The following is a 17,821-nucleotide window of genomic DNA, read 5'->3' as shown; positions in this document are numbered from 1 at the left end:
TCAAGATGACACAGAAAGTAACGCCTATCCTGTAATAACGAGACCCGTCTACCACCCTCAACCCAATCTGGAAAATAACCCGGACGGGGGAAGACCAAGGCAGCAAAAGGCTGCAGCTCAGGGGAATTCCACGATGGTCAGTCCAGTCTGACTACCGTTACTGGTGGGTCTTCCATGGGTTTGGATCGGGGGCCCCACCATGCACATCAGCCGTCCTGCCACCACGCTGAGGAAGGCCTGGGTGCACTCTCCGCCCTAGCTCCCCCACAGCGACAGCTGGAAATCTCACTGGTGGACCTTCTCGATTACCATGGTCAGGTCAAAGGCCCCGGGCTACTCGGCCAATGAGAGGGCAGCGGCAGGTCAGAGCAGGAGCCCCACGTCAGCCCAGAGGCTGCATGTGCATCAGAAAACACAGGGATCACCCTTCAACACTGCTCAGCAGACAGGGGCCTGAGAAATAGCACCTGCTAAACCAGTGTCAAAACATGGAGGAGCAGAGTCTGCCATCTGCACCACCTGGAGACTTGCTAGTGGCCCATGGCTGCCCCATCTGGAAGAGGCCATTATGACCACACTGCAAGCCCTTCTTGACAAGATCCCACTTAGGGGCCATGTACTGGTCTATCACCTTGAGCCAGAACCACAACAGGAAGGGCAGCTCTGTGCCCTGGATCCCAGGACATTATTCACAACAGCCAAACCACACTGTGCAAAGAGGCCAGTCCAAGGACACTGCCCATGCATCAGCTGCCCCCAGAGACCGGCCTGTCCCCTGGCCCTGGGAGGACTCCCCCACTGGCCCTGCCTGGCAGCCTGCTCTTCTTCACGCTGTAAGTAACACTTCTGCTTCCACCTCCCAGGCTCAGGGTTGTCTCACCATAAAACAAAGAATCTCCTTCTTGCTTGACCTCAATGTTCTGGGACCAGGACCGTCTTGGTCCTCGGGAACCCTGGGTTTCTGGGGCAGTTAGAGAAGAACACAGGCTCTGTTCCACTCATCAGCGCAGTGCTGGACTCCCTGTGGGTTTGCTTTGGCTCCTGCTGCATCCTTAGGTCTCTCTGTTGCCACCATCACGTCCGCCTGTCTTCCTGTAAGTCCAGCCATAGTAAAAGGGGCCCATGTCCCTGTGTGACTCCGAGTCTCCACCCTTCCCCAGGCTTGCCCAGCTGCCTCCTGCTCAGGGTGCAGGGCTGCTCCCTGTGCCCCAGGAAGTCCTGCTCCTCCTGCTGGGTCAGCCCTTCGTCCCACTGGGCCCTGTGCCTCTGACCCTGCTGCCCTCCTGCTGCTCTCACTGTCAGGAGAACGGACCCCACAGCGAGCAGCCTTTCCAGTGGGCTCTGGGCCTCAGCCTCCCCATGCAGCCTCTCCACTGCTCACGTCCACTCTTCCTCCCAGAGGGTCAGCAGCTCCATCTCTCACTCAAGCAGTCCCCTTGGCCTTGACCCTAAGCTCTGGGCTCTGCGAGTTAAGCATCCAGGATGACCAATGTAGGAGAGTTTACCTGGACCTCCGTTGTCTCTCCTCCACAGGGTTTGTGGTCAGTGAAAGCTGACCGTCACCCTTAGCCTTCCTTCCACAGGGTTCCATGTTGGCAATCCCTCTGTGGCAGGAGCAGGAAAGCACTTCCCACATGGCCACCAGCAGGGGGCGCCGTCTCACTCTGTCCTCTTCTGGCTTCTAATCAGAGTTTCCTGATGTGGCTTCAGGTTGGCCGTCCCAACCATGATGGGAAGACATGAGAGTCACATAAAGTGCTCACCTCCCAGGCAAGAGGAAATGCAGTTTTCAATTCTGACTCAGAAAACTGGAAGCGGAAGCTAAAACAGAAAGCAGTCCTGGGCCAGAAGGTTCCCTGCCCTGAGGCGCTGGCTTCCCAGGTGACCAAGAGCCGGCCTCACACTTCTTCTTCTCAGCTGCCCTTCATACAGAGCAGGTGAGGAAGAGTCCACTTACTTCCTGCTTCTGCTTCCCACATGCAGGTGTCCAGGAGGCCAGCTTTCTGCCCAGGAGTCTGTTCACCTGGTGTCAGGAAGGACGTGTGGCAGGACAGCCCCTGGGACTGAGACCCTCAGGATGCAGCCCTGGAGCAGGAGCCTCAGGACCCTTCTGCTCTGCCTCCTGCTTCCCTGGCCAGGCACAGGTGAGTGACACAGGCACAGCTGTTCCTTCCTTTCCCTGGGGCCTGGCCCAGGGCCCCCTCCTCACAACGCCCTGAGCCCAGCTCTGCCCTTTGCTGAGGCTGAAGCCCAGGTGCTTCTCACTCCAGTCTGTGCTCTGGCGCCTGCTGATTCCTGAGCTTTTCTCTGTCCTTTGTGAGGATAAGAGGATCCAGGCACCCGAAGCTGGATAATGGAGGTGCTGCAGAAGCTGTGTCTTAGGTGGGCTTTGGTGATTAATTCTGCTCAGTTTTGTTTGCACTGTCTCTAATGCTGAGGCTCGTGTGCAGGTGCCTCCTGGGGACCCTGGCTGTCCAATGACAAACCTGGGCTTAGAGCTCTGGGACCCCAGGACCCTGGTGCCCCCACCCAACGCAGGTCCTGGTCAGGGTCTCTAGGTTCCTCCTCTCTTAGATTTCATTTCTGGTTCCTCCCTGTGGTGTGTGGCCTGGCTGGGAAGGGGGGAGGCCAGGGTGTCCAGCTGCATTGTGTGCGGCTCTGACACAGGAGCTGGGTGTGTCGTGAAGTTCGAGGGTTTAACAAGTGTCTTCAGGCAAAGCAGAGATGTGTGAGAGTAAGGCTCACCTCCAATAAGGTAATTGATCCAAGTGAGGACACAGGAGCTTACAGACAGAAGTGTGTGTTAAATGAAAACTACCAACTGTAAAGACTAATATCAATGCATGTAAGAGAAATTCATATTTACTTCATGAACGCTGTCCTGATGGAGAAGAAAACAAGCAAATATAGTTTCCAAAACAGGACAGAGAGATGTTTAGGACTAGACCATGTGCAGCCCCCACCTCAGAAGTCATCATCTCTCAAGATCCCAGGAAGGCACCTGGCACCTTGCAGGAGGAACTGGTCACCTCGGTGGAAACCTTCCTTCTTCGAGTTCCTCCTGAGCTTTGTGATGCTCTGGAGTCCTTTGCTCTGATCCGTGACCAGCATGAGGGCTGGATTGGGTCTGAGGTGAGCCAGCAGGAGTAAGGACACCAGGAGGTCTCAGTGGCTGCTCTGGCTCCTCTGTCCTCCCCCAGGGCACCTGAAGGGTCAGCTTGTGTCTGAGGTCTTCTGTCACCATGCAAAGCAGATGTAGGACTTCTGACCTCTTCTGGGGAAATGTTCCTCACTGGGCTGCATCTGCTGAGGTCCTGCCACCTGGCAGCTGTCCTTGATCTCTGTCCTCTGCCCTGGTGGCAGTGTTTGTGCCTCATAAAGAGGTGAGGCATGCGAGGTCCTCAGTGAAGGACCTTCCTGGGGAGGCTGAGCAGGCTCACCACAGGCCTCTAGTCAGGCTGCGTCCCTGTAGGAGGGTCTCCTGTGTCAGCATGAGCAAGTCCTGCCATGTCCTGGTCATTTCAATGTCCTTCTGTCCCTTAGCTCAGCTCTTCACTCTGCCTGTTCAGCTTCTGGAACTTCTATGTCAACCTACTCACAGCTGCACCACACTGACTTGAAATCACAACTCCACAATGCTCTGAAATTCCCATTTTTTTGAAAAAATGCACAGATGACCCTCAAAATTTTCAGAAGTCAGAGCATTTTGGTTGAGGAAGCATTTCCAATTCATGGCTTTCAGGTCTGAAATACTCAAATGTTATAGTTGAAGTCAATATTCCATAATCCAAAGATACCAGAATCTGAAACACTTCTAAACAGCCAAATGATATCACCTAAGGAAAACACCATGAGTAATGCTTTGAATTTTGGCATTACACCTCAAAACATCAACAGGAACAATTTATACTTATGACCTTTTTGGAAGCATTTATCAGTCTTTCAAAATTTGTTTTCATTTCATGTTGATCAGATCCTGTGGATAAATAGTTAGCATTTCCTTTCAATGGTGAGTTGATACTGGAAGGTCATAGTGACTGGTACAAAAGTTCCCTTATTTTTAAATTGGCTGCCATGTCACGTGTAAGTCTTTTTCTGACCCACCAGTTCTGCATTTCTCCAGCACCAGCTCTGTGTGCTGTGACTAGGCTCAGGTCTGACAGCACCTACCTGGAGATGCTGGAACCACAGTCTAAGGTCTCAGCTCACAAAACCACCCACAGCAGGTGCCATCTGCACTTTTCTGTCCTGACCACAGTTGTAGGGGATCTTGTGATCACCTTCAGGGTTGATGACCCTCTAGAATAGCTCAGAACTCAGAAAAACATGATGTTTATAGTGCAGGTTCATCATGCAGCATACGATGTGGGGACTCAAATGCATGAGGTCTACAGGGCAAGGTGGGTGGGGTCCAGAACTCCCAGGCCCTCCCTCGGCACCCTGGGGGTACCCTGGCAGTACCTTGCTGTGTTCACCATGTGGAGGTTTGCTGGCATGGCTGTTTCAGTGTTTATGAAAGCTCATCGCAGACCCCTGGCTGAACCAGTCATTGTCCATTGGAGGTGGAGCTCAGTGTCCAGGCTTCTCTTGTCCCTAGAGACTGGGATTGGCCTGTAGGTCCAGCCATCATGTCCCAAGGCTAGGTCCTGAGCTGTAAAAACCCACCCTCACCTGTCCAGGGCCAGCCAGGAGCCCTATTAGCACAATCCCCAGGGTGGTCAGAGGGCCCAAAAGAAGTGAGCAAAGACAGTGCTGTCACTCTGGAGAGTCGGAGCTTCAGTGGTCTGCCACAGGCATCTCTGAAATAGTACATCAAGCCTGTCTCCAAGATTAGGCCCATTGGTATGGACACCAGATGGCCTACTGGCCACTACTGAATATTTCCTAGGCAGGTTTCCAGAATGCCTCCTACACGGTCTCCTGGGCCTTTGGAAGGGATGCAGAGGCTGCATGTCAGTAAGAACAAGGCAGGGTCCAGGAGTTCAGAGCCCTGGGTTCTGGTGACTAAGAGAGACTGGACCAAGGAAACATGACCTTCAGTTGCCTAACTTTGTGCTCATGTGATGTAACACCTGAGTATTTGCTCTGCTGTTTATTACTGGTTAAACAACTCACTCTGCTCAGCAGGACTTTAAAAAATGCTAGCTGCCTTGTGAACAGGACACCAAGGCACAGACCTGTCCAAAACTTCTGATATTTATTTAATTTAAGGAACTAAATGAAACCAAGGTGTTTCCAGTCTTAGGCATTGAACCCAGGGACACCCCACCACTGTGCTACACCCCAGAAATTTCTTTTTAAGGCTAGAAATTCTTCATCAATTACCCACAATGGTCTTGAGCTGGAAACCCTCTTGCCTCAGCTTCCACAGCCTCTGGGAATACAGGTGTGGGCCTCCATGCCTGGTGATCATATTTCACTGTTTATGTATCCTCCTCCTATAATTCAATTTTATGCATTTTGAGGACCTGCACGCTCCTCTCCACACTGGCCAGGCTAACTGGCATCTCCACAGCAGGGTGCAGGGGCTCCCTTCCTCCACTCCCTGGCCCAGCCTTCTTCTCCTGTCTTTGTGCTGGTGACCCCCTTTTCCTGGAAGGGAGTGCACACTGAGGGGTGAGGTTGTGGATCCTGTGGTTTCTCTGTTTCCAGGGGCTGCTCCAGCACATTCCAGCACAGGGTGCAGGGCTGCCTTCCTCCACATCCTGGCTGACACTTCTGCTCCTCCCACAAAAGCCATCGCACTGGGAGTGAGGGGCATCTGCTGCAGGCTGCAGTGGCTTTTGCCAATGACTGATGGCATCCCTTCCTGTGGTGGCTCAGCATTAGAGTCTGCTCCTTGGAGAAATGTCAGCTGGTGACCTCCTGTGGGTCCTACTGGTCATGTTGTCCAGCTCACGTCTTGCTGCCCACCTCCTGAGTTTTGGCCTCTTGCACATCTGTGCAGGCACACTTGCGTCCTCCTCCAGGCTGTCTTTGGCCTGTTGATTGCTGTCTGCTGTGTGAGCTGGTTGCTTTGATGGTCCCCACTGCTTCACTTTTGCTTGGATTCCGTTTCCTTTTTATATCATGTTCAAAAATTATTGGCAACATCGATTCCAGGCAAAGCATTTCACTTTCTTAAAAGAATTAACATTTTGGGGTTTTCTGATTATTGCTCTAATCCAGTGCAGTTAATTTTTGTGCATGGCATGCATGGGGTCAGATTTCATTCTTCTTCCTGAGGATATCCAGCTCACTCAGTGCTGTTTAATGATCTGGCTGATGTTCCATGGTGCATATTCTTGGCACCCTTGTTGAATTTAGACCACAGCACAGGTGTGGGCTGCCTTCTGGGCTCCATGTTCTGCTGTGTTGATGTGTGCCTGTTCCCGTGACAGGACCCTAATGTGCTGCTCAGGAGAGAACTGAGGTCAGTGGAAACCAGGACCTGTGTTTACTCTGCCTGCTGGAGAGTGCACACTCCTTGTGAGCTGTGCATTTGCACAAGGACTTGTAGGAATGTTCTTTGGTCTATATTTTGAGAATTAACCAGTGTACATTTAAAAAATTTATTTTAAATCAACTTAAATCTTTGTCCTGTGCTTAGTCCTGTACAGTGTGCGGAACATCACACACATTGTGAAAGGTCACGTCCACTTAGTTAGCAACTGCCTTGCTGCAGGCTGTGGTCCTTGTGTGGAGAGAGCTCACATCTACACACTTCAGTGTTGAGAACACAGGGTGCCATCCTGAATGGTGGGCACATTGGTTACTCCAGAACAGCAGTTCTCGTGTTGGTCTCAGTGGGCAGGAGGGGCTTTTAAAACTATTAATCTAGCCTTTCAGTCCGTAAAATGGGATACTGCCCCTTTTTTAAAAGGGGATAACAGGAATTGAACTCAGGCACTGGACCACTGAGCCACATCCCCAGCCATATTTGCCTTTTATTCAGAGACAGAGATTCACTGAGTTGCTTAGGGCATCATTTTGCTGAGGATGGCTTTGAACTTGTGATCCCCCTGTCTCAGGCTCAGGAGCCACTGGGATTACAGCTGTGCACCTAGGGGATACTGTTCCTTTGACTTTTGCTTCCTAATTTCCTCATCATTGCTCACAGTTCTGAAATGCAGGTGAACTGGCCATGCTGCCCCTGCGTGTGGGTCCAGGGCTCACAGTTCCTGCTACTCGGGGGCCTCTCAGCTCTGGGAAGCATCCCAGCCTCCCTCTCTCAGGCCCGGCTGCACCTTCCCAGGCTGTGGTCTTGGACCCTCTCTGAGGGGCACATGGCCTGGAGCAGCTCACAGCTGGAGGTGGGTCCAGGGCCAGCAGCCCTCCCTCCCTCCACCTGGTGCTGCTCTGTCCAGCTCTGGGCTGAGGGGACATGGGCTGCCCCAGCACAGGAGCTGGAATGTGTGAGCCCACACACGGATCCATGACCTGGGAAGATGTTCTACCAGTGCACTTCCTGACAGCAGTTATTCGTAAGGCTTTGATATTTTGCTACATGGCTACAGTATTTCAGGGTTTTAAGCACACAGACCTTGTGCGCTCATTAGAATACTTCTCGCTCTTCCTCCACTAGTCATGTATAATTGGTGGAGTAGCTGAATCGCTCCCTGGCTGATTCCCTCATGGCTACAATCAGGAGAATCTCAGCAACACATCGCCTTCTTAGGGAAATCACATGGGTTACCTGAACTTACTTGACCCTCGGCACCTGGAAGAGCTCAGGTGACCCTCTGCAGGATTCACTGAGGCGGCCACAGCCTGAGTCCCTCTTGCCTCGTGTTCTAACAGTGCCTCCCGGTTTTAGGTCTGCTGATGAACCATTCCCAGCTCAGGAGGCTAATGCAGCTGGTCAGCTTCTCTCCTCAGTCACAACCTGGCCCAGACTGAGGAATGACTCTGTCCTTCCCTCTGTCACTTCCAGGACAGTTCCATGTGCTAGGACCAAGATCTCCAGTCATCGGTGAGGTGGGGGAAGAGGCGGTGTTCTCCTGCCACCTGAGGCCAGCCATGGATGCTCAGCACATGGAGGTGACATGGTATCACAATCATCAACCAGGCCTGGTGCATGACTATAGGAATGGCCAGGACCACGTGGAGCAGCAGCGACAGGAGTACCACGGGAGGACCCAGTTCCTGAAAGGGAACATCAGCCAGGGGCAGGTGGCCCTGAGGCTCCGGCCCATCCACCCTTCAGATGGAGGGGACTACAGGTGTTCATTCGCAAGCCCCACAGAGTACAGAGAAGCACAGTTCCATGTGATAGTCACAGGTGAGCCTCTGGCACCCACACTCTGAGACAATGTGTGCTGTAGTTTTTCCTTACCAGCTCTTTAACGTGGGTGTGGACAGAGGTGGCTGAGGGTTCACAATCATGGAGAGGACCTTCAGAATGCTCCAGCTGAACTTCACCCACACAATCCTTCCTGACTGCACCATGGCTCAGTGGAAATCTACTCTCCTCGCTTTTCTTGGTCAGCGTGGTTGCAGAAGGGCAGGTGAGCAGGGAGTACATTGTGCCCTGACCCTGAAATGTCCCAGAAAAAATCTCTTGGACTGAAGATGTCATTCTCCTTTCCAAAACTCAGAGGCAGCTTGGGGTGCTGAAGGGTCTGAGCAGCCCACCAGCAAGCCTGACTGTCTGAACCCATTCCCAGGCACACAGACGTCCACTTTGCAGTTGGACATGGTGTTGCACACTCCTTTATAGACCCCTATCTGTTCACGTCACGACATGAGTTAGTGCCTTACATCCCTCTCCTGCAGACAGTGGCCCCCAATCCTGTACTGAGGGGCGAAAGAGTGAGGAAGGTCTCCAGTTAAGACATAAGAGCCTGAATCGGTCTCCGTCAGCATGTCACGGGGCCTTGTGCTGAGCTCCTGAATGAGTTTCTTGGTCTCTTCCCTGACATGGACCTTAGGAGAAACCAGTCTGGTTCACCAGAAGGAGTAGAGAAATACTAACGTGGTACCCTTGCAGAGGAGGAAAGTCTCCCTCCATGTCTCTGTGACCTGTGTCTGCCACTCTGAGATGACCCTGAAGCCATTGCTAATAAGGAGAAGAGACTTTTCCATCTCAGGATTTTTTTTTTTCATACTGCTGATTGAGCCCAGGGATGCTTAGTCACTGAGCCACATCCTCAGCCCCTTTTTATATTGTATTTAGATATATGGTCTCTCTACGTTGCTTCGACCTCTCCAATTTACTTAGCCCTCGCTAAGTGGCCGAGTCTGGGTTTGAACTTGTGAGCTTCCCTAGCTGCTGGGGTTACAGGCATTCACCACTGTTCCCTGGCATCACAGTCTGCTTGAAGGTCACCAGGCAACTCTTACAACCTACACTGCAAAGTCAGTGGTGCTCCCTCTTTGATTCTTCACAGATCATAGGCATCTACTGAAAGCGACTTGCTGTCTAGTTTAAACTAGAATGTGTGCTGAGGTCTCTGCCAGCCAGAAACAAAGGTCTGCAGACCCTCAGAGAGGACAGTGATGCCCTCTCTGGGTCTGTAGGAAGTCTCCATCCTTTCATTGGCCCTGTGATCCTTAGTGGCCTTAGTCAATGCCACTCATTTGCAATCTAGATCTACCTGCAGAAGGCCATGGCCCAGCTTCTGCCAGAGCTGCCAGTGACCCCCACTGGGCTCATGCAGTGGGTTAGACTCACCTTATGGGCAGAGAAGGGTTTCACTGTGCTGAGGTTTCTTCTAGATAAATTCCGCATGGGGCATAACTGCCCTGGTCCTTTGCTTCTAGAGGGACACCAAACCTCCTTGTAACTCGGCAAAAGCTCATAAGTGGCTTTGTACTTCAGAGACAGCTGGTACTCCTGTTTCTCCAAAGATAAATGTCCTTCCTTTCCCTGGACTCCTGGCTTTGACCAAACCCAGAAGCTTCTGCTGTGGCACAGAGGGATTCTACCAGCCAACAGACAACAGCTTCACACTGCTGTCCACTTTACCCAGATTCCTGGGAAGTACACACGTCTCTCCTTGAAGGTAGAGGATTGGCTTGTGGGATCACACCTGCACTTGAGTGTGTGCAGACTTCAACAATGGTTCATGACATGCTTGGTAGAATCTACCTTTTATGGCATGCATTCAGGAGGGGTTTCCCCCACACCACCCACCCCTGAATTCTCCAGAGCAGAGCAAGGAAAAAGGCACTTGTTTTTCTACACAAACACACATGAACACACACACACATTTGCATACACAGAATGAAATTAAAAGAAGGTAAAGTCTTGTTGAGCTTTAATTTGCACCATGGAGATATAACAGACACAAAGCACAAGAGCCACTCACCTCAACAGGAAACCAACACATGGCCAACACGTCCAAGTTCTATGATTCACTCCATCTTTAAGTGCAGTAGAAACATCTTGGACCTTAGACCCCAAGAAACAACATTTACATCTTTATATCAACTGTACAAGACTCACAGACATTCTTGAATGTCAACTCTAGAGGCCAGGGGAGGACATTCTCCCTCCTGGGAAGGACATTGTCTGCAGCATGCACATGACATTTCCAGTCAGACTTCCATCGCATCTGAAGGCCTCTCCTTAGCACAGGGGGTGGACACGTGGTCCCCAGCTGGGCAGGCACTTCCCCAGCTAAGAAGTTCATTACCTCAGAACGGTGCTGCCCAGGCAGGGCAGCTACCTGTGCACGTGGCCACCCAGCTGCAGCTGAACCCCTGCTAAGTAACACACCAATGCCAGTCCCAAGCCACCTGCCGAGTGAGAATCCCCACGCACAGCTCTGCCGATGGCATGGACACGCCCCAGGAGGGTTTGTGCAGGAGGCCTGAGCAGAGGAGGTGAAGGGTGTCGGGGCAGATGCCACAGGAGGCTCTAGTCCACGTGTGCTCCTCAGAGCTCAGCCACACTGGATGGAGGGGGGTTTCACGCCCTGTCCTGAGCATGAGAAGAGGACGAGTGGGGAGCTCCATGGAAAGGGAAGGTCATGGTCCAGATGGAGACTGACCACGTGGCCACTCACTGGATTAGAGAGCGCAGTGCTTTCTCAGGACTACATAACAAGAGCTGATTGTGGAGTCAGTACTTTCATTCTCCATGTTCACAAGCAGGAGAGTTCAGGCTCCTGCAGGTCGACCAGTAAGCCCTCGCCCACTGGCCTGGGGGCAGCAGAGCCACTGATCTCCTGATGCATCTCTCTCTCTCTCATCCCCAGCCCTAGGTCAGGCTCCCCATATTCATGTAGAACCTGGTCCCAGCGAGAGCATTAAGCTGACCTGCATGTCCCCAGGGTGGTACCCGGAGCCAGAGGTGCAGTGGAGTGGCCCTGGAGGACTCCACCTGGAACCTGCCTCTAAGGTGAAGACAGTAGAAGCAGACGGCCTGTTCCATGTGGAGTCCTCTCTCACAGTCGGGGAAAGCTCCAGAGGACACGTGTTTTGCTCCATCAGGAACCCCGTCCTCAAGGAGGAGAAGGAGGCCCCCGTGTCCATGGCAGGTCAGTTCCCTCCTAGTTGCTCATCCAGAGGTCCCAGCGCTGATCAAGGAGCAGAGATGAGCAGAGGACCTGACACAGACCCTGCTGAGTGTCCAGTGGGTGCCTTTGTCACTCCAGAGAGGAGAGCTCCTCATGTGAACCCACTTCCTCCTGGGTCCTCCTGGTGGGGTCAGCAAAGTCATCATTTCCCATGGTAGAAGTGGATATGCCAAGTGTTCCAGGGAAGCAGGGTGGAGAGGACTCTGTCAACGTCCCTGGGAACCTTCCCCAATCCCACTTCCCAGGTTTGTCCACACATAACAATTGAACTTCTCCCATCTCTGCAAATGACCTAAAGTGCTGACCACAGCACTTCTGTGACCTTGGCCCATGGAGACATTTTGTGCCCAGTTTCCATCGACTCAAAAGGTTAATTATAGTGTCCCTCATGAGGTTGTCATGAGGGTTAATGATGCAATTCCATTCACAGGAAGAGAGGATCTAATACCCAGTCCACCCTCCACATAGCCAGAGGGGCTGTCCAGGGAACACTGTGTGGCTCCCACGTTCCCGACACCTCCCTCTCCCTTTCCAGTCAGCGAAGAGTGGATCCTGTGCTGCAGGAGCTTTCAGGTTCTTCTCTGCCCACCTCGCCCCCACCCTTCCTTCCTTTCCCTCCCACTTGCTGGTACCCGACGTCAGCCCTGGACATACCCACCCTCTAGTGCTTCATGGGCACTGGGGGCCATGCTCCTCCTATTTTCTCTCCATTGGCATTTCCCGCTGGTCCCTCAAGTCCTAACCCAGGAGCCCCATTTTCCAGCAAGCCCACCCGACCCCATGTGCACCATGCATCCCTCTGCCTGCCCCTGGAGACCCTGGATTGCCTGTCCATCCTCTGAGGTTGAGCCTGAGCCCCTGGGATGCGCTCTCTCAGGCCTTGCACTCCCCACTGCGCAGCAGACACTTGCTCCCAAGTACAGAGCGCATGGTGGGCGTATGAGGGAAAGTCTGCAGGATGCCATCAGCAGTACCAGGCCCGTTTTCCTCTTCTTTCGTGGTGAGGGCCTCTGTGTACTAGATGGCAGGAAAGAGAGACCTGGAATGAGGTTGGGAATTTGAAAAGTGAAGAACACAATCAGAGGATAGAGGATTCTTTTTCTTTTCTTTCCCTAATCGTCAACCTTGGAGATACAAAGCTCTAAGAGGTAAATTTAACTGACCCCTCCTTAGACTTGGACAGGGAAGAAAGGAGTAGAGAAAACTCAGAGAGAGGGGACCGAGCACAGTGCAGCTCAGCAACTCTCAGGACCTGAGGCAGGAAGCCCTTGGGGTCCACCTGAGGCCCGACATGGGCCAAGGGCCTTCTTCACATGAGTGGCGGGCCATCTGGTCAGCTGAACGGTAACTCATGACCTGACAACCAGCTCCACTAGGTGGCAATTTCCTGGCCAGTTACTGAAGTGTCCGAAGGAAGAGGTCAGCAGTGAGGCTCAGGAGAATTACTCTGCAGAGGGGCGCTGGCCTCACAGCCTCTGTTACTGACCTCCATCATCCTCCAGCCCAGCTGGAACCCGTCTCTGGGACCTGGACCAGGAGATGTGGTGGTTCAGGAGCTGACCCCTCACAGTTCCTGCCATCATCTGAGAAGAGCTCCAGGTGACCTCAGGCATAGCCTGGCCTTCCAGCCACAGCCACGTGATGTGGAGGACACCTGGACAGCAGGCCCATGATGGAGGCACTGAGGTCTCAGGAGGGAGGGGGCAGGTGGAAGGGGGGTATGCTAGGCATCTGCACCTGGGCCTTGTTGTAGGAGCTCTGGTGTCACACAGGTCCTGTGGCTCTGGTGACCTCTGGAGGTGGGCACACGGTGTCTGCTGCAGTACTTTCCTACCTTCAGCGTGTCCAGACGGCTGTCTAGTGTGGACGTCTGTTCTGGGTCTCCCAGGCTGGGAGGAGGCAGGAAGAGGAGGTCCTAGGGGTGCTGGGAAGGCTGGTGAGGCTTGGCGTCTCTGCCTGCCTGTGATGTCTCCTGGGGAGGAGGCAGGACTCCTCCACGCAGCCAGGTCCCCTGCTCAGGCTGGACCTCAGCGCCATGGTCCTGTTTTCCAGGTGGCTTCTTCTCCAGGGTCAGCCCCTCCACAGTGTTGCTGGCTGTGTTTGAAGTTCTCCTGGCTGTTGGTCTGATGGTCACTGGTGTTGTCCTCCTGAGAGCCAGAAGAGCCAAAGGTAAATGGAAGGAGTGGGGATGACTCCATTTGGTGTGGACTCTTGGGGTAGCTGTAAGGTACGATGGGAATGGACTTGGGATCCTTTACATTTACACTTGCAAAGGAGTAACCCCAGGAGGAGGAGATCATCTGGTCAGTTCCGGGGTTTGACCTCATCTTGGACTCTGCTTGATCTTGTCTTCCGGGAACCCTTGTTTTCCTGATGAGGTCAATAAAGTCAGTGCTGCCCAGGCTGAGCAGGTGAAGCACCTGCTCAGGAAGGATTGAGTCCTCTCCCGACTCTGCAGGCCCATCTCAGTAAGTCTCCCGATGGAGGTCTGCTATGTGAGAAAGGGGCCATGGGACCTTTCAGTGCAGCCTTGCTTCCCTCATGGTCACAGTGCATGGAGCTCTGTGCCTGGGACAGGACCGGGCCACTTGAGAAGTTTAAATGGCTTTCCTTTGCAAAAAAAGGTAAAAATCCAGTCTTCAAAACCCACTGCTACCTGGTATGATGTATAATATTTGTGAAAAAAAAAGTCTGTTTTATCTTTAAATGACACTGAGGAGGAGTGCATCTTTTTGACAAATAGTAAAAATTATTTTTTAATAATTTAAGCATACTATAACCAAGTTTTACTTGGTATGTCTTTTTTGTCAAGAGATTAATACATGCAGGATGTATATACACAATGATATTGAAAGTAATGTCGTGTGGGTAGCTACAATTAGTAGGTGTCTTCTCTTTCTATGACTCATTGTAATGAAATAACATGTTGCTCAAGTACATTGTACTTGTAATTCAGCCAAAGCATGAAATCACTTTTCAAATCAGAGGTCTTTGTTCTCCGTGGTCCATGGTCCTACCACTGAGGTATAACTGACAGGTGCCTGTCAATGGCCCTGATGAGGAGCGACCCTATTTGCTCCCGGTGAGTTTTCCAGCACAGAAGGCAGCAGCTGCACTGTGTGGATCCTCAATAAGTGTGTGCTGAGTGGACAGAGTCTGCAGTGGCCTCAGGATGCCATGAAGGCAAACTGAGGACACACAGTGGCCCCTGAGAAGCAGTGGACTTGTGAAGGACGTGGAAGGAAACTGTAAAGCCTCAGAGCATCAGGGTCTCAGGAGCGGGGCGTGTCCAGTGTGGGAATATAAGACTAGATACTGTTTCATTCAGCGTCCAGCAACTGACCCCCATGTTCGCTGGAACCCTTCAAATCGCACAGCAAAGCCCAGGATGAACACTGTTAGCATTTCAGAGGCTCATCTTCACTCACCTCTTTGTCTTTCTTTAGAGAAACTCCATGAAGAACTTGGTAAGTTCTGTGTCTCTCTTCTGTGTGCGCTTGATATTCAGCCAGTGTGTCCCCCACACATTGATCTCTCCCCATGATTGATTACAGAGCAAAGAGGTGCACAGGGAGAGGCAGGTAAGTGAAGTGCTGTCCCCCTTGGCCTCGACGCCCCATTACTGCACAGCCTCACCCTCCCCGTCACCCAGCTAACCCTGAATGTGTCCATCTCATTGCAGATCTGGAGGAAGCTCAAAGATTTGCAGGTCGGTGCACCAAGAAGAAAGAGGCTAAGACTGGCCTCATGCCTGTCCTCTAACCTCTCTGTGATTGTCTTGTGAAAGTAAAGGTTCTTCCTAGATTGTCTACAGGCTGCACAAGTGGGCAAAAAAGTCCTGAGATGCTGCATGTCGGGACCTACGTGGGTGGAGACCAAGTCCTCTGGGGAGAGGTGGTCTGGTCAGACTGCCATAGGTGCAGGCAGGGGCTCTGGGCGGCCCACACACAGGGGCTCTTCCAACCCTGATAGGCAGGCTCTGGTCAGTGAGGAGCAGCTGCCCCGTCCTCCTCCCACACCCCACAGGGCTCTCCAGAGCGATGTAGAAGGGTGGGCTTAGGCCTCTTCTCTCTCCCCTCCCTTCAAACTCCATGCCCCCGGTCCATCTGGTCATCTCACCAACAGGAACACGCACCTTCTTTCTCCTTAGTCTCTTAACAATGAAGTGAACACCATCTCTGTCAATCCAGTCTCTCCACTGGGCTGCTACCCTACCTTCTTCTCCCTTTCCACGAAGGCCTCATTAGGTAGTTGTGAGTCCTCCTTCCTCATCTGAACCCTCTGCTTTCTTCCCATCCCGGCTCCATAAACACCACAGCTGGCAGTGGCCTCCTGGGCCTGCAAGGTCCTGCACTGCCCTCCTGGGTGCCTCCCAGCTGCCCTGCTTCCTCTCCCTCCTCCTGCTGCACTGGTGGCTTTCCTGCCCTCTGAACACACTGCTGAGCTTCTGCCTCTGAGCTGAGCAGGACGATCGTCTCCTTGACCTTCTTCAACCATCTGCTGTGTGCTTTCTGTGTCCATGGAGGGTCTGGTGTTCCTGGGGCTGACACCAGGAGACCTTCTGAGTCAGAACATTGATAAAGACCGTTCCCAAGGGGTTTCCATGCCCCATCCAGCTCCCACCAGGGGAGGCCTTGGATGCTCTGACGTAGCAAGGGAAATCCGTACTTTCCTGCAGGAAGGACTTTCAGATCTGCATGTGGGAGGTGTCCAGGGTTTTGGCAGAGGGGTGTTTATTTTGTCTCCATGTTTATGAACAGGGTCTGTGAACATATGGGTCTTGTTCCTCTTCCCTACGTTGACTCCACATAGAAGGCGAAGGGTCTCTTCTTATTGCTCACAAGTAACTGATCTCCTTTCCTCTGCAGAGGACGTCACACTGGATGAGGACACGGCTCACCCGTCCCTTGCTGTGTTGTATGATGGGAAGCATGTGCAAACCCTGCCTATGAAGCTAGAGGTTCCTGATAATCCTGCTCGATTCACGCTTGTGCCATTTGTGCTGGGACAGAACAGCTTCTTGAGCGGCCGTCACTACTGGGAGGTTGAAGTGAAAGGGCAGGACAGGTGGAAAATAGGGCTGTGCTTGAATTCAGTTAAGCGGAAACTACTTTATGTCTACACCTTCCCTGAGAATGGTTTCTGGTCCCTTTCAATGACGGATGGCAGATACCACGCCCTTTCTGTGCCACGCTTTGCTGTTAATGTTCAGGTACCCCCTGAGATCGTGGGCGTATTTTTGCAATATGAGAAAGGGTTGATCACCTTCTATGATGTGAAGGCATCTGCCATTCTCTATACTTTCAGAAGCAAGTTCACCAAGCCCCTCAGGCCGTATTTCTACCCTGGACCTCCTACCCCAGGAAACTCCTGGGGACTTACCATTCTCCAGGGGCCAGGTGCTTCTGATTCTCTCTAGAGCACAGTGGGGACACGTTCCCCAGGAATCATCCTGTGGAGCATGAGCAGAGTGGCCATTCCCCAGTCAGGATGCTGCAGGGCTGGGGTGCGAGGCTCCTCCAAGGGCCCCGCCTGCTCCCAGTGCTGTGCGGACTATGAGTGGTCCTGTCGTGGGGCCAGCTCCACTGCCCATCACCACCAGCCTTCCCACACTTTGTCATCAAGAAATGCAAACTTCACCATCCTTCTAAGCCCTGTGGTTAAGATCCTGACACCATCAGCTACCTCTTCCAGCAACGTGTACCTGACGATGATTCCACGTATAAAGCTCCACACAGGATGGTTTGATGGATGCTCCTGTGTGCACCTTGCTGATAGTCCTCACAGGCACATTGTTCAAGAGCTCCAGCACTGCCCACTGCATGGACACCCCAGCCCTGTCCTCTTCTCATTTAAAGTCCAGCACGTTGACCTGTGCCACCGTTCCCCACCACAGCGAGGTCCAGGGAGCCAAGCCCGGCTCTCTGCTGCTCTTAGGCTGAGTCTCTACACGTTTTATAGATTCTATGATAAGTGTTCAACCTGAACTTCCAAAAGCAGGTTAAAGGCCATGGTCACCACAGCAGTGGTGTCAGTCTCAGGACTGCCCCTGGCCCCTGAAGTCACGCAGCTGCATAAACTGAGACTCTGAGAAACACACCAAGCCACCTGCCTCCACAGTCCAGGAGATGAAGCTCAGTGTGAACCAAGAGTCACACAGAGACTAGCTGAGGTGGTAGCAAGACCCCAGGGAGGTCAGAGAGAAACCAGAACTCTCACACACTGCAGGTTGGAGGGCGGAATCACTCAGCACCCAGGGAAGGTTGGAGGCAGATTCCCATGAATGTAACCAGAGAAGCATCCTGTGATCTGCATCTCCA

The 17,821-nt window shown here is 52.6% G+C and overlaps 1 protein-coding gene across 1 annotated transcript; it reads left to right on the top strand.

Annotated features, from left to right (window-relative positions):
• Positions 1-735: 735 nt before the first annotated feature.
• On the top strand, positions 736-17,168 carry LOC306663326 (butyrophilin subfamily 1 member A1-like). The gene is made up of 7 exons (XM_079143735.1): positions 736-833; positions 1,984-2,144; positions 7,913-8,260; positions 11,181-11,655; positions 12,037-12,074; positions 13,554-13,670; positions 16,262-17,168. Exons 1-7 carry the CDS (start codon positions 742-744, stop codon positions 16,918-16,920), a joined length of 1,890 nt encoding a protein of 629 aa, XP_078999861.1. The 5' UTR covers positions 736-741; the 3' UTR covers positions 16,921-17,168.
• Positions 17,169-17,821: the final 653 nt, after the last annotated feature.

This window comes from Sciurus vulgaris (assembly GCF_902686455.1).
Source record: "Sciurus vulgaris genome assembly, chromosome: 6".
Lineage (NCBI taxonomy): Eukaryota > Metazoa > Chordata > Mammalia > Rodentia > Sciuridae > Sciurus > Sciurus vulgaris.
The sequence above is the reverse complement of the archived record's forward strand: the minus strand, read 5'-3'. Positions and strand labels throughout refer to the sequence as shown.